Genomic DNA, 23,712 nt, shown 5'->3' with positions numbered 1-23,712 from the left:
TAATTGAAAGGCTGGAAACAACCCTATAGTATTCTTGTACATATATAACGGTTGTAGCAATAATTAACAAAGTATTCCATTTTGAAATCCCCATAAAACAGTCGAATTTTGAAACGCTGAACAGGTGTGTACTTACATCTACACAGATTACATTCGACATTCATTATCAATCTTACGAGATTTAGTCGAAGAACTGCCTTCGCAGTTTCGCAAGCGGTTGAGTGTTGGTAGGGGGACGCACGCAGAACTCCGCAATCGACAACGTAAACATTCAAAACAACCTCACAGACCACTTGCAACGTCGATACATGTACAAAAGTAAACAATAGCAAGATATGCAACTTCCAAAGCTATAAAAGTGTCGTTTACAAAATTCTCTGGGATACGTAGCAACTATTGAGTAACAGTTCAACATTTAGGAATACGATTTTTTACAACAATTCTGAGTAGTAATAATTAAAGATGTGTCCTATTAGGCTTTTAATTAGTGTATGTGCAATAGTGGTGTATGTACAAATGGCTAGCTCCGAGAAAGAGGCGGTAGAAATTCGTAAGTATTACCTACCTATTTTCTACAATCGTCTTACTTAGTAGGTACCTGCGTGTATCATAACTTTATAAGTCTAGAGTTATTTTTTTTTCAAAAATCCCAGTCACAGCACATGTCTTATTAATTTTCCTGTTTTCTTCTTTCACGCAGCATCGAAGCAAAAAGATCACAGTGGTATTATTCATAGTGGTAGGATGTGGCTACTTTATAATGAAAGAATACGCGGGAGTAGTAGAAGTTATACAAAAATAAAATAAAACTAATGACCGTTGAAGAAATAGGTGAAGGCATCAGATAGGTAGGTTATATTTCATTTATATTTCAAATAGGTAATTTCAACGGTAGAGCAGTGCGTTTTACGTAGAAATATCATTAAAAAATTATGAAAATTTATATTTAGTTTTAGTCATGTCCAGCTACGTATTTTTTTGTTATACTTGCTTACTTAAATAAAAAATTATAAAAACAATCTTAATAAAAAATTCCAGATAGTACCTTAAAAATTTAGTGTCATTTAAACTGTTGAAACCTGAAGTTAAAACCTTGCTTCACTATGTCCAATGCTACTCGTACTATCATCCGATGTGGGTCAAATCGCGCGCGATTCTTACATAAGCTGCATTCAAATATCAAGAGACAGATTTTTGGTAAAGAAGGATATTTTGTAATACTCACCTTTTGAAACTTATCATACCCATTCACTATGTAGCTGGCCCCTATAATCATACCATATCTCTTATATAAGTAAATTAACAAACATTTGCTAAGGTAACACCACAACGGTCAGTTAATTCGGTCACAATTGTAACTTTCTTTTTATTATGTTAATAATTTGTTTTAATGTGCAATAAAGTGCCCATATATTTAACTTATTGCTCCATACCCAATTGAATTACTGCTTACATGGTTAAAACTCTAAAAGACAGTCTTATAGAGAACGGCAATGTGCTGTTATTTTTACTAAATATAAATGGGCTGATAAATTTAATTTAATATTACGTTGAATTAAACTTTAATAATAACAACTGATTGTATTTCAAATTTCGATTTAACAGAATCGCTTGAAGTCTACTTTTTGCTAGTAGAAAGGTAGCTTCCTACAGGCAAAGCTACTACCTACCAGACAAGACAAGAAAATTCAGAAATTATATATTCAGAAAATTATATATTCAGAAATTGCCCCTGCCGGGGGTCGAACCGTGGACCTTCCACTTATAAATCGTAGCACTGCACTGCGCCAGGGTACGGCCGGTTACTTTAATGGCTCGCAATAATTCCTTCATCTACAAAAATAGTTTACAGACACTGTTAGAATACATAACATAGTATTTCCGTCTTTGTCATATTATTTATCTATGTAGGGTGAATATTTAAGACAGGACAGTAAGGGCAGGTATCTACCTTGTCGTTCATAACTGCAAAAAAACTGTCTCAGAAGACTGTTAAAAACATTTTGATCCGTGTCCACAGGTGCAGTTATTAAGAAAATGACTAATTTATTTAATCGATAGATTGATTTTTAAGAGAAACTGTTATTAGACCAACTGAGATTACAGTACTAGTAATTTCAGAACCAAAAAAAAAAAAAAAAAAGACCACTACTGCAGCCCCGAAAAACTCACCCTTTATTACTTATCTCACTAAAATCGTAAATATTTGCTAAAAGCCATTAGTGAGCCATAGTCTGAAGTGTTTACAACATTGATGTACATACATTAATTTGAAAGCATATACAAATTAATATTTGTACATCTTTGTCAATACACTAGTATATCTACACCTAACTAAGTTAATAATATATTCCATGATCTTCTGATACCAGATCGAAAGAAAAAGAAATAAAATCTATTTTATTATACACCAAGAAAAACATAGATTCATAGAAATAAAAGTTGTAAAATTGGCGGCCTTACCTAAAAGGCTTTATATTAACCATCGCATTGCATTTTAGTTCAATGAATCTAAAAAACACGCTTGGTATAAAAAATCAAACTAATTTCTACCTTTTAGTTTAGTTTATTTATAAACGCGAGATTTTTATAGGTTTCCCATTCACCATCAAATTTATTAATATTTGAAAAATCGGCTATATTTACTTAATGGTTGGAAATTAAAATTAACAACATTCCTGTTTTAAATAATAATTTTAAAAAATATTAAAAAAAAAATGGAATAATCTCATGAAAATCAAAAACATACCGGTGAAGCAAATATAAAGCGTATAAAAAGCGATCTCTGCCAGGCAATTAAAAACTAACAGAAGCAGTAACTATCTAACATTTAGTAGTGTTACTAAAAGGTATATTTGCAAATGGAATCTTTCACTAGGTAATCTAAGTAGATAAACTCTTAATTATTACATAAGATAGGTACTTCCTTGTCAAGACCTACGAGTATGTAATGTATGACTACATACATACTTCTTCGAATTGTTCCGCATCGAAATATACTTATATGTCTTTACAAAGGAGAAATACAAAATCTATTCCTAGCGTAAATTCCCAAGATCCACACATGAAAAGATTAAAAGGCACTCCTAACATAACTGATATATACGTTCCCAAGTATACGTACACACATCATGAGAATTAGTGTTCATATAAAAAAATATAACAACAGTGATATTAAATAAAACGTAATATACTATGGGTCCCCACAATTCTAAAATAGTATCAAAATCCGTAAAAGATTGGCTCCTGGAGCCAAACATAAGTAACCAACTGACAAACAAATAAAAACACATGCTGGAATATTCTGCTCAACCGCTGCATCTTGATCAAATTTAGCAGAGACACAGCTTGCATTTCGGAGATGGACTCATTATACTTTTTATCCCTCGGGATTAAAAAAATGTATTTCATATAGACTATATTTTGCATCCTGGTTAGTATAACATAGAAATTAGAATACTTACGTACGTTTTAGCAGCGGGAACACTAGTGACTATATATAAACGTACGAACAGATAGAAGTCAAATGACTTGAAAAAACATAATTTAACATAAAAGCTGCGCTTCGCGGTGTTACCCCTTTGGTATATGCCTTCACGTCATTTATTTTTATTTATTGCAATTGCGCGTAGACTTAATTAACGCGAAAACGCTGCGGGGCCCAGAGTGTGTAAATCTCATATCGAAGAAGTTTCATATGACTAACTAATGCTACAGTTATAGGTAATGGACGTGAAATTCAGTTTGTTTGATTCTTCCGGACTAAAAAGCCTATGAGTTAATCCAGGGTAGGTAACTTTGTCGCGGATGTGTGCGAAAGCGTTGCCGTGGCCCAGCCACCAGGCGACTGGTAGAACATCGTGAGGTTTTAGTCGGTACGAGTCCGACATAATCACCGTGCCTCCCCGTGGCACTGTGGTATCTATGAGGATTTCCCTACGTGAAAAAAAAGTGTAGGTAACTATACTCTATCTTTTTCCAAACAGTCACCTGGTTCAGTAGTTGCTAATAAAACACACTTACGAGTACATCCAAACTCTCTACTTTATAACTTTACTAGCAACACCCGCGTTTATGGCCGCGTATATTGAGGTTTTTTACAGATCCCGTGGGTTTTCAAATTACTGGGATAAAAAGTAGCCTATGTTACTCTCCCTCCTCTGAGGGATAGCCTACTTTTTATCAGATAACTCTATTCCAAAAATCAAGTTGAATGTTTGCTTCGTTAGGGCGTGAAGGAATGAAACAAAAACCATTTATAATATTAGTAAGGATATCAAAATACGGCTCGAAAATCAAGTGTTTACCTAATTCGTTACAAAACAAAACATTCTATTGGCACATTCACGTGGATGCTGAGGAGGTGAAGGTCGAATCGTGGAGTCGAATGTGTGGACTGTGACAAACATTATTTCGTAATACATTTAAAAAATTTAAAGATAACCATCAGCAAGATTTTTTTAGCTATAACACATTTCAGTACATAAGGTTATGATTGAGTAAAACAGTCTAAAGTCTGGTTGAATGGCAAAAAATTATAAACATAATGCGTCGTTTATAGATGTCGTAGGCCCCCAGGCCAGTGCGTGGCGCTCTTGTGAAAAAGAAACTCCAATCTCAATCGTCCAGCAATTGATATTACCTAAAAGTTGATGAAATGTTTTTTTCTATAGACATCACTTCAATTATTAGGCCTTAAATTTCCGTTTTTTAGTTAAAACGGCCATTAATACCAAAAAACGTTTCAACTAGATATCACCTTCACTTCCCAGTGTAAATCAGGCCTAAGTAAACATAAGACTATTTAAAGATTCTCATCTTATGATTTCATTTTGAAGAGATTAATAATTTCAGGTAAATTATAATTTACTATAGCTGACCCGCGCAACTTCGTCCGCACCAAATCGGTAACTACCGGTTTTAATATCTTAAAAAACCTAGAACCTTATTTCACGCCACGTACTAGGCCCAGTTATAATTTCAAACTATATTATACGTGACCAGGCTAGGTGGCTCGGAGTTTTTCTCTTGCTTTGAGTACTTATTTCTATACCCGTCGCAACTTTTTGCCTTTCCGAAACCTCTCCTTTTTCGTATTATTAAAAGAAAGTGTTTTTATTAGACTTATTCAGGCAATTTTTAAATTTTTTTTTCAGTAAGAACCATCCTCGTACTTCAAGGAATATATGCGCTTTGCAACAAATTCAACGATTCATTTTAGTATTATAGATACTTAAGTATACTAATATCTTTATTATTTGTCTGAAAAAGAAGTTCGTTAAACTTACTTACGTATGCACACGTTATATTTAACTACCTACGACTACTTCTAACTACCAAGTACACATTTCTCATGTATGTACGCAAGTGCCATCTATGGCCCTACTTGAATAAATATATTTTTGACTTTGACTTTGACTTATTTTATTTTTCAGAGAAACTATTTTCCAAGTGCAAAATGAAATCACCCGACTTCGATGCCTGTATGAAACGGGTTTTCAACAAACTTCGTCCATATTTCAAACGAGGTAACTACTAAACCTATTATAGTACTTATAAAGTATAACGTAAACGATAAAAGATAAAAAAGCAGGGTCTAACTAGCTAACCGTGTTGCTTCTTAAATAGTTTCAAATGACTACCTATGCGAGACGTTTATACCAAAAAGATCACCTGGCTAAATTTGTTGTGTGATTAGACCGGGCGCATTTGGAACTCTCGTAGCTTTAGTTTCAAGTTTTATTTAGTAATAGGTATGTATGTAATGAACGCATCAAAATTACTATCTATGTGCCTATTGAATAAAAAAATATTCGATTTGATAAAAATTTATGCACATATCGCGATTTTATTAAGTCTTACCGTTCTACGTACAATAAAAAGTATTTTGTTAAATCGAAGGTTACTTACCTGATAAAGTTAATTACTTGGTCAGGAACCCAGGCATTGCAGTTAGTTGTTGCTAAAAATAATATTAAGAAAACTGAGAAATTGCCCATGTAAACCAAAAGCAGGCATTATTTTATGACGGATATTCTTTTTGTATGGAGCCTGGGAGCCATTGTCTTTGTTTGTTTTGCATAACGTCTATTTTACACGTTGTATGTACCTACCCGTCGTTTATATACGTAGAGTAAGTTCTCTAAATATGGACTACCATAAGGATTTGTATAAATAAAACACAAAATAAGGAAGCGAAATCAGTCTTTTTGAATGCAATTAGTACAGAAACTATTTTAGAATTATAAGCAATACTCAAAATGTCTTAAAGAAACAAATTATTTAACAAACTAAATTTTTCTATAAAATATGACAAATTTAAACATTTTAAAATGGGCAGCTCAATATGGACCACTAGGTTTTTTAAATGGACCTTTGGTGTCTTATATGGAGCACACTAAGTTTAATAGCGAATAACATCCATTTTTATTTAACAATTATAATTACGTTCCTCAGTGTAGTAGTAACGACCACCATAGATACAAATGAAACGTCGGCATTCTTACATATTACGCAAGTTACTGTCGAACCTCTTTCAGCTGATGTTGTAGACTTTATTTGTCTTTTACATTTTTCGGCCAATATTTCTGGTATTTTTGAAGGTACCACCGTTATTCCGGTCTCATCAACATTGTATTATTTGCCGTATATTTGAATTTATCCATAGCTTCATCTAACAGCTTGAAAGCCAATATTGCCATAGTCATAGAATCTTTGTCCCATTTTTGCCTATTCCTTTGTTTAGGTGTTGTCGCCATATCCTAAAACAAAAAGTGAACAAGGCTTACAATATATGGTCTATGGATCATAATATGGACCACTAGTCCATTTTCAAAACCATTCATAGGTCCATATTACAAAATGATGCAATATCAAAGTTATAATTTCGTAAAAAAATAATGTTATAAGATACAGCCACGAATTACTTGACGAATAATTAGTAGCACTATAAAGTTTCCCGAATGGGGACAGTTCAAATATAATGATTATAATTGTAGCTGTAATAATGTTACAAAACTTACCGAAAATTTACATCAAATAGCGCTCTAATCTCAAAATGGTTGCCGCTGACACGTACACGCACATCTAGCTCTGTTAGAATTCCCTGGCGGAACGCGACCAGGTATAGCCATCAAATGCAGCTAACTTCACATTGATAGCAGCGCCATCTTGCCTAATGTTGCTATGGTCCATATTATAAGACTGGTCCATATTTAGAGAACTTACTCTATATTTGGATTAGGAACTATTTTCACGACCAACATGACCTATAAAGTGCCGCCCAGTATCCATCAACATAAGTAGATGTTAAGCCTCATCATATTAACATCCTATTACTGGCCCACGGGCACGGATCACCTTCTGCAATAAGGCCGTAGTCCACCACGCAACATTATAAAACTCTCAGGCATGCAGGTTTCCTAACGATATTTTTTTTCACCGTTAAAACGAGTGTTATTAATTGCTTGAAACGCAAATAAAACTGAAAAGTTGGACGAGCATCATGCTTGCCGGGATTTGAACTCGGCCTTCCAAAAGTGAAGCCGGAGTCCTAACCGCTTAAGCCTCATGTGCCAAATTTCACCGACAACCAGGCCCCTCAGACCCGCAGGGTGATTACGTATCTCGCGACAGGCGTAAATCTTGCAATCACTGCTGTCAAACGGCACTTTTGTTTATTTATTTTATGGAAAAGTGACGATTGACAGCAGTGATTGCAAGATTTACGCCTGTCGTATTGCTGTCGCGAGATATGTAATCACCCTACGGAACACAGCCATACTGCTGCTTGGTAGCAGACAAGTAAAACAAGGCTGTAACTACAAGTACCCTCTTCCGCCGACAAGCTCTGTCACAAAATGCTCTACTTTTCATTATTCATAGCAAATCGTTTTATTATAGGTATTCCAGAACTAGGAGTGGCCCCGTTTGATCCCCATTTCGCAAAAGAAGTTAATCAGGTGCGCTCTATCTTCGGCATGGGTTACACACTCACTTTGAAAGAAGTGTTCGAGCGCGGATGGTCGACATCTACTGTTACCAAATTTAAGTAATAAATCGTCCATGTTTTATTATTTACTAAATACCTATCTCAACTTAATTATTTATTTGATTATCTCTAAAATATAATTTTTATTAATACATAACTATAACCTAAAATAAATAAATATCTCAACTAAATATAATATTTTCGAGAAACATCAACAATGCCAACTGAACAAGGTCTAGGTGGGTACCTAAATTGGTATTGGTAATTGGTAAATTATTTTTTAATTAATAATAATACTTAATTTAATACAAAAATAAAAAAATCCTATGAAACGACACGACCCGTGCTCCTAAAATAAAAAATATGTAGATATTATTTAATATTCACATAAATACCTTTCAGGACCGATTGGGAAAATCAGCGCATAATCTACTCACAATATTTTCCAGAAAAATGGCTAGAAGGAAATTATGAATTTAAGGTAAGTGCACATATGTCAATTTATAAGGTCGGTTGTTAACACTCGGCGTGAGGTTCTCTGTCTTGAGCTTGAGGTTCTCTACAAGAACTTACCATGTATGTGCACCCTTGAGGACTCAGTCAACCAAGGTCACTTGGTTGACTGAGTGAGAGACTGAGAGACCCGCATATACCAGCCATGATGGACCTCCTTTAAACTGCTTGTCTTTGGTGTGTTATTTAAACTACAAGTTTTTATATAAGTAGCTACTTTTGCAAACTACATAATTTGCCCCTCGAGTAGGTATAGTTACGTATAATGTTATTCAAGCAATGTAACGCAATTAAAATCAATTAATAAACAAGTAAATTAAACTATGGAGACACAGTAACTATTCCCGTTCCCGTCTTTATACGTAGACAAGTTACATTACAGAGTAGTGTACAGTAAGCTAATGCTGGTAGCACTGCTCAGAACAATGGAGCACCGCTGTCCGTTAGTTTTAGCGGGTAATTTTTAACTCTTATTTCATGTAGAACTTTAAATCAAGATGTTTCATTAAGGAAGCATTGGGGTAATAAAGCCAATATAAAAGTAGATTGATTATTTTTATTTAATAAGCAACTACCTATTAGAACTGATATAAATTACAGGGTGATCTTTTCGGACTGGAAACGCTCCGGTCTGGCCGCTGGAACATGACATTAAGAGACTACTCGCAGACGACGCGGATCAAGCGCAACGGCAGCGGTGTTGACGTCCACGTCGAAGTCGACCACATTGGGGACATGGATATTCATGTGGGCAATCTTTTAAGTGGCAGAAGTATTATGGGTAAGTTTTCTGGTTCCTTCTTCTTGAATGTTCCTCCTGCTTTAGACGCAGGTCTAGGGATAGTCAGCTCTCAAATATTTCTTTGCTCTTCTTACAATAATATGTTGTTACTTCTCGAGCATCGGGGCTGGTCGTCAAAACAGTTTCGCCGTTTTAAAAAGCGAAATTGGCCTAAGCCAATAATTTCCAGACAGCTCGCAGCTAGCGGTCCCGGTCTCTTTATATTATTATTTATCATTAACCAAGTTTAAAGTTCATTTCTAAGCACCTATACCTACATTGGAGCAGTGGTGAGTCACAAACTCCATATCCCGCTCTATTTAGCGCTATAGTTACCATTCAATGATTTGTTGAAACATTGAAAGATTTTTCTAATATAATTATTAAAGACTACGTTCCTAATTTAAAAGGGATTCCTATTTGCAAGTGTTCAGTTTGATATTATTTAAACGAATGACATTTTTTTCATTATCAGAGCAAGTACTGGATCGCATAATAAACGCCACGTGGAAGCCAGGTTTCGCAGTTATACGACCGCTGATTAACGACCTCGTCAGCACTGCCTTTACAGATATTTGGAGCAAGTCCTTCAAAGACTTCCCCTTGAAGTCATTCATCACAGAATAGTGAAGATTATTTTTATTTATTTTGTAGTAAAAGCTCATATACCTCTACTGTAAATAGTAATATTAGTACTTAGTGAGCGTTAAAAATTACGTGAGGTGTTCTTTAATTTTCTGTCCATCCCTCTCCCTCTGGTGAGATGTTTGATTTTATTCAACCCCCTCTCTCATCCCCCAATCTGATATTTTTCAAAATGTGGGTTTCTAACGTAAAGGCGTTGGATTGTTACTGTATAAAGACCAATGGTATGATTTTTTTGTTCCAATCAGGAAAAAAATTGCGTGATATTTTCCGAGACCCCCCTCTCTCCGTTAGATTAGATGAGATTTGACTCTACCCCCTCCCTAATATCTCACGTATTTATGAACGCCTCCTTAAGAAATTAACATATTAAAATAGTTAAGTGTTCAATATTGTTAGATAGATATTTGAATATACTTAATTGTACTAGTCGAGAATAGTTTATATTCTAATGTGGAATGATGTCAAAAAATAAAATCCAGTGCATACAGACTTGAAGAGAACGTCAATAGAAATATTGCCAAAAAAATATGAGTTCGTCCTCATATAATATCACATTGTTTAATATAACATTATATAAATCTATCATTAAATTAATTTCATTAAATTAAATTAATAATCATTAAATTAATAATCATTAAATTAATTGACGGCCGATTGGCGCAGTGGGCAGCGACCCTGCTTTCTGAGTCCAAGGCCGTGGGTTTGATTCCCACAACTGGAAAATGTTTGTGTGAAGAACATGAATGTTTTTCAGTGTCTGGGTGTTTATATGTATATTATAAGTATTTATGTATATTATTCATAAAAATATTCATCAGTTATCTTAGTACCCGTAACACAAGCTACGCTTACTTTGGGACTAGATGGCGGTGTGTGTACTGTCGTAGTATATTTATTTAATTAGTAAATAAAAGACATTTTTATATTACATATCTCAATATTATATTTATTAAAAAATATAACCTAACTATATATATGACTATATTTAAATTCAATCAACAAATAACTCTCACGTCCATCGAAACTGGAATAATCAACCTCAGTCTTCCAACACAAATGAATACCAACCGAACCTCTCACCAACAACAAACGCGCCAACAAGCGTACCAATGTTCCGTGCACTCCATAAATACAGCATTATATAACATTGCACCTTCAATTTTACATTGAACCAAAAAAAGGAATTATATAAAAGCTTGACGATAAAGACCATATTATATTCACAGTTATGTATCTCAGTTACAAATTAAATCAAATTGTGTAATTGCCAATTGTTATGATCAGTTTAATGAGCTAGGCGGGCCGCACCGCAACGTAAAAATGAACATTCGAGAATATTTCATTACCAATGTAACTAACTTAATACCGAAAGTAAGCAATAACAAGTGCATTCAACAATAGTGCGTAGCGGTACGACTCGCTGAGTGTGCCAGCTTTATAAAAGCAACATTAGCAAGTACTTAAGTCAAGAATTATAAAAACAATAGTTCAAATGACAATAGCTAATGATTACAAGCATTCGTAACACAACATTCTATTACACACTTTAAAATGCTTTGGTCATGAAGGTTTATTCTTTTTCCATCAAAGGAGAGGTCAAGACTGTGCAACTCTATAATTAGACGAAGATATATTAACCAGAGAGGACATTTTATTAGAATGAGGAAGTTAACTACACACCCAGAAATATTTTTTTATTAAAATAAATATTGTTCTGATTTCTACTCCGCCATGGTTTTAACTCATAATAGCAGTCATATTTACTTTCTCATCTTAGCCCAATGCAAAGAAAGAATAAACCAACAACGCAATTACAACAAATATTGTCTGAATTGAAACATGTTACTACATTAGGACCCTGTGTGCATCGTCGAATCGACGCATTGTCTCTGTACGGACTAAAATCGTTGTAACAGTTTTTTTTATATACAGTGGTTGCTCTGGCAGTTCATTTCAAACAGACACAGCATTATGATTGAAATGAACTACAGTACGACATCTATAATAAGCGTAAAGTATGAGGTTTTACTTATATATTACAAATTAATAAATAGACCGACATTTTCATCGCATTCGTATCCAAATATATAACAAAGGAACTTAAAATTGAAATAAGGCTAACCTCGGAGTTACTGCGCTATAGCAGATTGCCTTTATGTCCAACTTTAATATACATTTAATGTATTATTAGCACTTGCAGTTTGCACATATTAGTATTAAACACTATAATTTAACATTATTAATGAATCCATTATCGGTACTGGATGATCGATTTCAAACATATCATTATTACCCACAACTACTAGGTGCTGCATTGGCGCTATCCTGTAATATTTTAACATGCACGTGACGCGTGCCATTGTATTCCGGATTAGAGAACGCGCGCACGTCTCGCATGTCCGGTGGTAGTCAATTATCGATCATGTTATATATTTGATTGCCCAACTTGTATGCAGTATAACATCACAAATCTCAAGTATGTACGCAGCACCTAACCAACACAACCATATTACTATGGTGATATTGCATTTGAAAGTAAAGTGTTTAACAAAATGGGTCCTGCAACATTCACGTTGTTGTTGAGCAACTTTACATATCACTTTATACAGTGTATCCCGGACCTAACTGTGAACTTGCCTTGTTTTGTACTATAAAATCTTTTCAATATTGATACAAGATACCTAGATTGAGATTAAGAATTATCTAGGTATGAGATGCATACGTCGTTTGGCGTATAGAAACAATAAAACACTAAAGTAAATTCCTCGTTTAAAAGTAGAAAATTCATTCTGTGTTACTAATTTTTTTTTTACCTCCGATAGGAGCGAACCTTATTTGGATAAATATTAGCTTTGATTTATAAATGGTAAATTCGGTCTATCTTACCTCCACTGTCCACAATTAAGAGCGTAGAATCTCATACCATGGGAAAGAACACTGTTCGAAACACTACACAATATTTATATTTTAAGTTTTTTATACATTTTCACAGTAACTGCAAGTGCTATTGATTTCAAAATCTGTTAGTAAAAGGTTTAGTCAGATGCCATCATGCACAATTTTTTTTATATTAATTAGATTTCCACAAACATGTATCTAGAAAATAAATTATTAAATGATCAATGTAGATGCAAGTTTCCAATCACCATTTGAAACACAACATAATATGAGACGAAATAGGAGATTAGGAAAACGAAAGTAAGGAAACAATGGATGATAGTAATTTATACACGAAAGTAGGATAAAGTCTTAAACTAAATTACGAGAAAATTTTTGATTAATTTGTACTTCCTATTCTCGTTTGTTTTGGCCCCAGAAATTGTGTTACTAATAATTTCATAAAACATTGAAACAAAAAATCAAATCGAAAAGTTACATTAACATAATAATAATTATAATATAATAATAATCATAGCACTAAAACTCTTGAAACAAAATCTTTTTGTCTATTACAAAGGTAACTCTTGTGTGCAATAGATCTTGTTATATTTCTTTAACATTCATAAACTTAAAGAGAGGATTGTAACATTGACACAAGCAACATAATTTTAAAATATAGAAAATGTTTGCTTTGCCACAGTGCCAAAGAAAACTAAACAATTCAAGAAAAACCCTATCAAAGATGTATCTTAATAAATTTTTATTGATAATCGAAAAAGCGCCTAAAAATTCATTTTATAATTTCATTTTTTAACATACGAGTATTGATTTTGATTTCTCTTTTAATTTAAAGAGAAAAATGTTGAACAAAATGATTAGGAAGTAACATCACTAGTAACTGGCAGCATTCGATACACAATATTATGTTCTAGTACCTTAAGTTTCATTCAGACCGAATTTGTATGTGTACATATATACAATTTAAAAAACTTCTTTAATTAATACAATGCAGTCTTCTCTAATGCGGGAACTACCTGTAACTATTTCATATAAATGGGTATTTAATTAATATCCATCAAATAATTTACAGAAATATTAAGTTTAAAAGAAATTTGAATTTATTTTGAATCACAGATGCACCTACTGGTGTTAGTTTCGTTATAATTTTGTTTTAATGATTTTTTAATACAGTTTTTAATTAACATTATAGAGAAAAAAATCTCATGTTTCATTTAAGTAGCCGATTAATTTTCTTAAGTGAATATTTTTAAACACCCTTGTCACGACGTTCACGTCAACCGACCATTAATTAACTTTGCGAGGTGTGCAATCTCGTAACAGGGGATCAAAAGCCTGTCCTATCACCAAATAATTCTAACATTAAATTTAATTTGATATGCACTTAGGTATAGATTTTTTTACAATGAAGTTTGTGCTGTACACTATTTTGAGACGTGACGCGAACTTCGAAGTTAGTTACTTAAAAGACGGTTTACCAGATCGAACATAGTACTTTAGCCAAAACTATTTTATAAGAAACAAGATATCGGTCGATGCGCCCGTCCCATTTAGGGGCTATTTACAATGACATCTAAACAATCCGAATGAAGCTTAAATAAAGTCACAAAACTGTTAAAAATGTAATGTTTGGCAAACGACTGTTATTTTATTTACTTTTAGGACATTTCAACGGCGGTGGGATACAGCTCCGGTTATTTTGGTTAATGGCGTAACAGAATACCCGTAGATTTTATAGCAGACTAGAGAACTGTGCAATTCTACGATACTATAATACAAAGAGTGCGTAACAATTATATTGTAATCCATGCACGTCTTGATATCATATTATGTAGTCATCTGTACGCTTGTTGCTCGCCATAAAGACTTGCGCGTTTCACGTGTCTTTACAGGTCCTGATAGTGAACATAATGTGATATTAATCTATATATCCATATCTCTATATAACTCCAAGGAAGATCAGCCTTGTCAGTAGCCCTACCAAATTTCATTATTATTTCGTAGACAATTTAGCTGATATCTCGCCTTATGGAAGATACATCTATTGAGCTAATAAACACCGGCCGGTGTTATCCAAAATGTATAACAATTGTTAGGTCGCCGAACGGTATGTTATTACAATGGAAGCGCGCTTACGTGAATAGGGTAGTTTTCTAAAACCATACCCATAAACAACGATAAATAGCATTGCAGTATGTATAAGCCAGTCGAGTGGTGAGAACCAAACTAGCTAAATAACTAGGACTTCCTCGCCAGAGCTGTCCCAATTTAGAAATTCCTTTATTTAACTGATCCGGAAATCGACCAAGGTCCTTCCATTAACAAGGCATAGCACACGCCGTTCCAGGGAGATGTATTTAATACAGAGTGGAAGACACTTTCGTTTCCCATAATATGCAAAATTATATTTTTACTCTATAAAATGTGAGCCGGTTAACTAGACTTACCCCAATAAAAGAAAAATAGAGTGAGAGCGACGAAAAAATGGACTGCTCTGTTGCACTTATTTTTATTGGCCGCTTACGGATTGCAGTAGTATGATCAGTACACCTTTTATAAGTTACACCTCGACGATAATCGTGAACTAAAAAACCGGTTGTCAAAATCAATGAAATACAGGCCTTGGTTTTGGTTTGGTTTGGTTTTTGGTATGAATCATTACAGCTGATGCCACCAAGATGCGTCCGCAATAACCAATAGCGGAAAGCCGTGCGTATTTGTGGCTAAAATATTATCGTCAAAAATTCAATACATCGTTCTTGAGGTACAACGAAATTGCAAAGTAGAAGTACTGTAACAAATATTATAAATTTTAGTGACCTTGACACTGTCGTAGAAATAAATCTACAATCAAAATCTAAAATCTCTAGAAATTGGTAAAACCAGACACGCTGTAGTTTCGTTTCTCCCATACAATAAATAAAATGAATAATAATGTGCTAGATACTTGAATTTGTAACAAAAGGCCGTTTTTACTTGTCCAAAACAGCAGTATCCCACTGAAGATGTAAACACGCAACAAAAACGTATAATACAAACCGTACCCGCTACTAGTGTTAACCAGGACATTAGAGCTAGCTTTACAATATCGAAGGCCGCTAAGATATCACCATTCATTACATCATAATATGTACAGTCGGGTCGTAAGTCCCGAAGATTTGAGCGAGACCACCATCTCCCACAATTCACCACATTCAATAAATGCGCCACGAAAGTGTTATACTGCTTAAAATCTTTTTTACGGTAAGCAATAGAAACGCGGACACTTGTTCTAGTACACGTTATCCCCGCCCTGTTAGCAACGCACTGCGCACTACGAGAAAATTGGCCTTTTTTGCTACAAAATTAGCCCTTGACTGCCTGCTGGTAAGTGATGATGTACCGGAACGCTATATCGCTTAGCGGCATGTCTTTGTCGGTCTATCCATCGCTATAGAAAAAATACGAGGAACGGGACGAGATTATTATCTCGTAGCGCGCATGCTAGCCCTACTGCAGAGGCCATTTGACTTTCGTGACGCGCACTGCACCAGTCTATGCAAATATAATAAGTATGTAAGTGACGCTTAGCTAGAAAAAATAAATAAACGTGAAGGAGGAACGAGATTGTATACTAAAGAAAAAAAATCGAAACGAATCGAAAGTTTCGATTGGCCCATCTACTTAGTATTCCAAATCTGTTATGGAATTCAGTAATTTTAAAATCATTAATAACTAATAATTCACTAAAAATAAATTAAATAATCATTATAATTTATTGTTTTCTGCAATCATCCACTCTTAAACTGTATGTTCTACTTAAAAAATATTTCAGTAAAAGTAAGCATATATTCATAACAAACCAATGGTTCCAGTTTTCCGGAAATAGCACCCTTCAACATACTTATTAAAATCACATAGATGGCTGATTAAGGCATCCAACCGAATGAACTTAGTATAGGATTTATCCATTATCAAAAATAAAATAAATTGAATTAAAATAAATAAAAAAATGTTTCTATTGCAGATTCGATGTTATATATTGCATGTATACGCCATAAAAAACATCACGGCAGAACTAAAACCATGTACAACGTACAATTTTAAGCGTACTCTCTCTAGCGAGTCTTTGTGCAACATTCCCACGCGGGTACTGTGATACCGATTGTGCTACCGTCTATCAATTTAGCACTCGTAAAATCGCAGCTGTGTCCGGACTACACGAGTATAGTTCCGCTCCGGTTTCCGGTACATGGCTGAAAACAGCCATCGCCGAAACTTGAACGGAACTCTCGTGTAGAACAAGCTTTGTGGCTAGACATCTAGCCGACATTTCGTACACTGTACAATACGGGCACCATATAAAACGTCACGTCACCATGACACTTTCCACTCTCACTAGAATTCGAAATCGAAAAGTTCCGACAGACCCTCGTCGTGGTCGAGGCAGAAGCCGTAGTCGTTGGCAGACATGGGCGGCTCCAGCGCCAAGAACGGCTCCAGCTCCGGCGGCTCTGGAAAGTGATGCCTTACATTAGCTATTATACTAAAGCTGGTTGTGCCAAAGTTACTCTCTTGCTATCTTTTTCTTATCTATTCTAGTGTTATTCTACACTGACGCCAAAGTTCTAAATTTGTTTGGAGATAATTATCTAGCTATATATGCATGACACAAAAATTATATACCCTTATCTATATATATAAAAGGAAGTTGTGTTAGTTACACCATTTATAACTCAAGAACGGCTGGACCAATTTTTATGATATTTGATTTTTTTTTTGGATTTCTCTAAGTCCGGAATAGGATAATAAGTATTGAAACATAACATTTATCAAAAAAAAAAAAAAAAAACGAATTGCGGTACGAAGTTCGCCGGGACAGCTAGTAAGAGATAAATAAACGTATCCACTTTTGCAAAAGCTTGGTAACAGAGGAGTTTGACCCTGTTTTTAATTACACGATTATTATTTGGGTATTTTTCCACTTGTGTGCCATTTTTTGGATAGTTGATAAAGCAGTGGGAGAAGATACAAGTTTATCATATGCCCCGTGAGAAGAATGTCTCCTGTACATGCTAGCAGTGCAAGATAAATATGCTGTCTCTCTATATCTATACCAAAATTTCGACAAGATCGATTTAGCTGCTAAGACGTGCGTAGGTAACAAATTAAAATCCCGCAGGAACTTTCACTGGTATTTTTCCGGGATAATAAAATTCTAATGTCACTCCAAATGAAAGTCTAAGACTCAAATTTCTACAAGATCGGAAACAAACACAATTTCGCGACAACTTTCGGAACCAAGAAACAGACAATTTGAGATTTATCGTGACAAGCCATACGACGTTCATCCTCAGGATGCAAGCTACGTGTATCTAAAAATATGTATCAAACAAACAGATAGATTTTTTATATTAGTTTAAATAAACTCGACAGGACTTGCACCCGTTTACTGGCTATTGCGGCCAGGGTGCTTTTTACCAATGGTCATGTTTTCACTTCAGAGTCAGTGCAGAATTCCCTATATTATCTCACTTTTTTGTAGAAAACTATATGGTAGTAGGAAGAACGTGCTAACAGAATGTAGTTAAAGTTACGCGACCCACTACAAACAAAATTAGAAAGCTTGAATGATGAATGATTTCTGATTTGGGCATGCAAAAATATTGAATATCTGATCTGGATTACGTAGATTATTTTTTAACATATAACTATAAATAATAACTATTTAATTTAATTATATTAATTTTCTGAAAAATGGGGCAGTAAAGAAAATTATAGCAGAATATCGCATTTTCAAATCATGTGGTAACAGATATCAAGTTGAAAATTTTATTAAAATATTCATGAAATTATTGTTCATGTATCATAGAGAACAATAATGAGGAAGATTACTGAAAATCATTAGGCAGAAGTCGCTGTGAGTTTGTTATTTGTCAATTCTCACCAGTCTGGGGTTATGGGTCTGTGGCTTAGTATGTATTTAAAAATATCTATTTACTTGTGCGAAGGGTTTGGTTTGTTTTCAATTTTGAATTGTATTTATCAAAAAACGCATTGTTGATTTATACGACGATTCTCTGTAATGAATGAAAAAAAAATCTAATACAAATTATAACGAGTTTGAAAGTTCGTTTGTAATAAACATTTGGCACCCTCTAGGCGGAACTAATTGACAGTAGTCTTCCCCATCTAGTTCCAAATAATATAAATGTGACTTCTTAAAATTCTATAAAAACACAATAACACTAAAAGGGTTATATTAATACTGTTCATACACAGTTCACCCGAACTTGTTTCAGCGAAATAACCAGTTTGAATTTTTGTATAAAATAGTGTTTAGTTCAATTCAAACTTTATGTCAGCGCGGAAATTAGCTGCGAATGTAGTCAACAGTACCGTCAGTCTGATTGGCTGATATCGAATATTAAACTTCGCGCATCGAAACGCACGAAGTTCGAGAAGTCCTAAAGTTTGATTCGGACTATACCACTATTCCAATTTTTAATCAATATTACAAACTGTTTATCCCATTTTTATAATAAAAAATTGGGGTATGGAATATAATCATTCCAGTAGCATTACAGTCCAGTGAAACCAATTCTGCGCTGTATCGCTACTGGAGTACGTCAATATTTTTTAATGAGCTTGCTGATTTATATTACAGTGGCAAAATAAACTTAACAATATAATTATTACATAAACCATTATTCTAGTAGCATTTCAGTTGAACAATCATATCCTGCGCTGTATAGGTACTAGGATAATGTGGACTGTTTTTATTTCAGTCCAGAAAAGAACAAAACTCAATGGAACACTGGAATAGATTAATGTTAACGGCGAGTTTAATCATAAAATAAAATATTCTAGTCCAGGGAGAAATTTCTGCACTGCATTGCAACTGGAATAATATTAACAGAATTTGATATAACTGGAAATAGCTGTATCACTGGATTGAAATGATGTTAAACAGCAAGATCAACCATCCATCCGTTATTTCAGTTCGGCAAGAAAATCCCGCGCTTCATCGCTACTGGGATAACATGGATACAGTTTTGATTACGGATCCAGTAAATTCACTAGACTAAATAACAATGAATTCAATCATTCATGATCCAATTACCATTCCAGTCGAGCAGTGAAATTAACTCACTGAGCTAGATCAATGTTAACAGACAAGGATAATTTTACATTATATTTATCAAGACACGGAAATATGTACACTAATTTCAATAATTACGTCAACCGTTACTTACGCCACACGATAGATATCTCTATCTATATTATACCTTTTATCGTATTTTCGAGGAAGTGTGACAATAGACTCGACTCTCTCAGTGTCACAAAAATGTAGCTTACGTGATATCACATCTTTTCGCAATAAGTAATAAATATATAACAAAATGTAATTTAAAAAAAGCTGAAGAGTCCGTTTGTCTGTTTGAACATGTTTAATTTTCTATATTCAATCTATCCATAATGTGTTGATAAGTTGCTTAGCATAGATGTTATTTGTTAAAAATTGTAAGGATAGTTTTTTGACAAAAACCAAGTTGCTTCGTAATAAATCTATGGATTACGCATTGTTTGAGTATTGAAAATGGACGTTAAGTAACTACTAGACTGATTCGGAAAATTATTTAAGAGTGTATAATCCATATTTTTTAAAAAGTTAGAACCCATAATAAAGCAGGTGAAACAACGGGACACAGCTAGTGTAATCATAATAATATTATGCGAGCAACACATATTATAAATTATAGTTTTCAAGAGAGTTGGTGAGAAGTGTAATGAAGGTGGAATCCGTGTGGCGTAATTAAAAGATGATCACCAGTTTACACACATGTTAATAAAAATAAAGACAATATTGCATATCCAAGCGTTAAGACAAAAGCGTCAAGCCGAAACCGTCGAGGGCACTCTGTGCGGGACAAGTTGGACAATGAGAGGGGTGGTGTTACGATGATGTATTAGTAGATGGTTGCAGTTAGTGAGCAGCCCTGAGCTGAATCCCATGGTGCTACACGCGGCACTGGAGCCCCACGGGATGTAGCTCGGGGCCGCCCCCGGCCGACACCCGCTCCCACACCTACACCGCTTTATGTACAGTAGAGACAGGCGTGCTAGACGATAAGTTTACATACACACTGGATTATGTTATCCCGATAAATTTTAAATTCTATTCTAAAATCGCTTTAGAAAGATTTTCTGTTACATCGATGATGAAGCATATTATGCAATTAGCATCGAGGCAATCGGACTCTTTTAAAACATAATTAACGAAAGCCAAGTACAGCCAAAATCTATTAGTATTTCTAGAGCCATTTTAAAATGAACTGTAGGTATTGTTTTATTTCAAGGGAAAACAATATTTTTACCACTTTTCAACAGCAACAACGTTTCCTTTGGTTGTTATGGAATGCGATGTTGTAACCGATACAAATATTATTTTCGTCTAGATTTATAACATTAAATTGACAAAAACTATTGAGCGCATATAAGCTACCGCACGCAAAGTCAAGCGCGATCACCACTTTCGTCCTTAACGTAACTATCTTGCTCTACTTCACGTAACGTTTGAAACTAATAAGAAGCGCGTTTATGAGTCGGGATATGGCACTTGCCTTGAGTGCGCGAGCCGTAAAGACCCAATTGAAATTCGATCATACTCGTATCGTGAACATATTTTTTATGCTTTTGCCAATTATCAGTTTTATATCCGTGTTCACGAAACCTTGGAATCTTAGATGTATCTCGATACAGTTATGATTATAGTATGCTATAGTCAAGCTAACGAGTCCTTGGTGGCACCTAGGTTTGCAAAACTTCATGTCTGGAAAATGGCCTCGGTAAAAGACCAAAAACGTTTGACGAATGAAATTTTCCTAATTTATAGGCGAATATTTTCTAGTAAAAATTTTAAGTATTTATGTCGAAGGTCGAACAAAATTTAATGAAATTTGATTTGTTGATTAATTGATTAGTTTTACATGAGCCACAGAGTAAAGACTTGAATCGTTAATACTACGTAATTTTATGTATTTATTTACGTATTTTTTTTAAAGGACAAAAGTTAACAGCACTCACAGATAACTGTTTAATTTGACTCTGTCCTAGGATATGCTTTAGTAAAGACGCTTACAGATTATTACTGTAGTAAGGAGATTTGATTAGGTCTCTTAACCCTTCTAAATTGACGAAATATTTTTTAAACGGCAAGAGGATTGTACAGGCAAACCAAGGAGACACCGAGTTTCAAATTTTGACTATGAAATAGACAAACGATTGTACAGGCAAACCAAGGAGACACCGAGTTTCAAATTTTGACTATGAAATAGACAAACAAGTTTTAAGAATTAATTACGACTTATCTACTCCATTGGTTTAAGGTTTCATTCAACCAAAAAATATAGTATGACACTGAACGAATACGTCATTTATTTTATAGCCAATAATTAATTCTTGTACTAAAAGTATTATTGTCCATGTTGAATTATTAGTACAGTCATTATTTCTCAAATGTTTTCGAGCACATATTTTGCAAATTTTTAATTACAACATTAAAATATTAAAAACAGTTGTTACGATATTAGTAACTTACACATCATTACAGACACACCATAGAATAGCTAACAAGTTAGTAAAAAGCGAAATGAGGATGAACAAGTGAGCACCAATAGGAAACAAAAGCATGCAATAAGGGGTGACATGACAGTTATGAAATGCAAGAATGGTGATTCTCCAAAAGAACTTTTCTTATCCCCATGAAGTTTATTTTCCCTCGGCATTTTTTTCAAATTTATGCTGTCTATTTCTCTACACTTGATCCTTCAAAGTCAATCCATACTTAAGACAGTTAACCCAAAACTTCAATCTTTTTTTCTACCTTGCTTGCAATAACGGTAGTACAAAAATGTTTACTTATTACTGTTATATTAAGAAGGTACTGCCTAATATTAAAGAATGTACCGGCTATCGTATAGAGGGAGTGCTAAGCAGAATGTCTTGCGTTGATTCCAAATCTTTATATGACTCTAATGACATTAAGATAGCATATTCCGTGCTTTAATCGTAATAAGATTTTAAAGTTTAGTGGGACAAAAAATGTTTGAATTAAACAAGGTTAAAGTATTTGGAGAAACACGCAATCAAATATTAAGTGAGAAAGGTTATAATTATGTCCCAATTCCAAGATGTCCGTGACGTGATCTTCAGAAGTGAGTTCGCAGCGTGTAGCTAGAACTCTGACTGTGATGTGACGGTTACACAGATCACAGTCTCGAGTACTAGCCACAAGGAGCGAAGATTCCCGTTCTTCAATGCAAGGCGCTTACACCCCTATACCTGTAGGCTTAGATTACTATGCTAAAGCTAGATGTGGTGTATGAAATAAGTACTAAACAAAATTTTGATCAATTCATTTACCTGTTTTATACTAAACACACAAGTTCACAAGGTTTGTGAAGTCCATTAATCCGTCTGAACCAGCGTGGGGGATTACGGCCTAAACCATTCTCATTGTGGGAAGAGACCCGTGCTATGTAGTGGACCGGTTGATATGAGGATTATACTAAACACTGAATAAAACCCAGTTTCGAATTTTACTTTGACGGCGTGAGGTTAGGTCTCGGAGATGTTTACGCGACTCTACAAGCTTTATCTGCGCAGCCGTTATTGACTTATTTGAGTGCGGCCAAGTTAGATCGCGCATAATGTACTGTACGTAACAAACGTTAATGTGCAAGTTCTTACCATAACCTTAGTAGCATGTATGAGAGTCGAAGGAGAAAATATGATAATAATAAATTTTGAACATTTGAAGAGACATTTTCTTATACGTAACATATAAAAATGTGAAAGCAAATCAGCAAAGGAAACATAATTTTTCACTAAATGAGCACAT

The 23,712-nt window shown here is 34.4% G+C and overlaps 2 protein-coding genes across 4 annotated transcripts in view; one reads left to right on the top strand and one right to left on the bottom strand.

Moving 5' to 3' along the window:
* Positions 1–305: 305 nt before the first annotated feature.
* On the top strand, positions 306–10,444 carry LOC120637877. The gene is made up of 6 exons (XM_039909924.1): positions 306–550; positions 5,436–5,528; positions 7,903–8,050; positions 8,393–8,471; positions 9,104–9,284; positions 9,760–10,444. The coding sequence occupies exons 1-6, from the start codon at positions 463–465 to the stop codon at positions 9,909–9,911; spliced, it is 741 nt and encodes a 246-aa protein (XP_039765858.1). The 5' UTR covers positions 306–462; the 3' UTR covers positions 9,912–10,444.
* Positions 10,445–11,525: 1,081 nt separating this feature from the next.
* Positions 11,526–23,712, bottom strand: part of LOC120637597 (transcription factor E2F2) — a 30,738-nt gene continuing 18,551 nt past the window's right edge. For all 3 annotated transcript variants that reach the window (XM_039909456.1, XM_039909453.1, XM_039909455.1), the window contains exon 10: positions 11,526–17,323. In XM_039909456.1, the coding sequence (XP_039765390.1) occupies positions 17,208–17,323 (116 nt within the window). In that variant the 3' untranslated portion in view covers positions 11,526–17,207. The remainder of the gene's footprint in view (positions 17,324–23,712) is intronic.

This window comes from Pararge aegeria, chromosome 4 (genome assembly GCF_905163445.1).
Source record: "Pararge aegeria chromosome 4, ilParAegt1.1, whole genome shotgun sequence".
Classification (NCBI taxonomy): domain Eukaryota; kingdom Metazoa; phylum Arthropoda; class Insecta; order Lepidoptera; family Nymphalidae; genus Pararge; species Pararge aegeria.
This window is presented reverse-complemented; position numbering and strand designations above follow the sequence as displayed.

What these genes read in the sequence shown, in the direction of transcription:
- LOC120637877 (XM_039909924.1), top strand. Translation starts at nt 463, where the DNA reads ATGTGTCCTATTAGGCTTTTAATTAGTGTATGTGCAATAGTGGTGTAT. An exon ending in GAAAGAGGCGGTAGAAATTC is followed by an intron (nt 551 to 5,435) that starts GTAAGTATTACC and finishes TTTATTTTTCAG; the next exon opens with AGAAACTATTTTCCAAGTGC. An exon ending in TCGTCCATATTTCAAACGAG is followed by an intron (nt 5,529 to 7,902) that starts GTAACTACTAAA and finishes GTTTTATTATAG; the next exon opens with GTATTCCAGAACTAGGAGTG.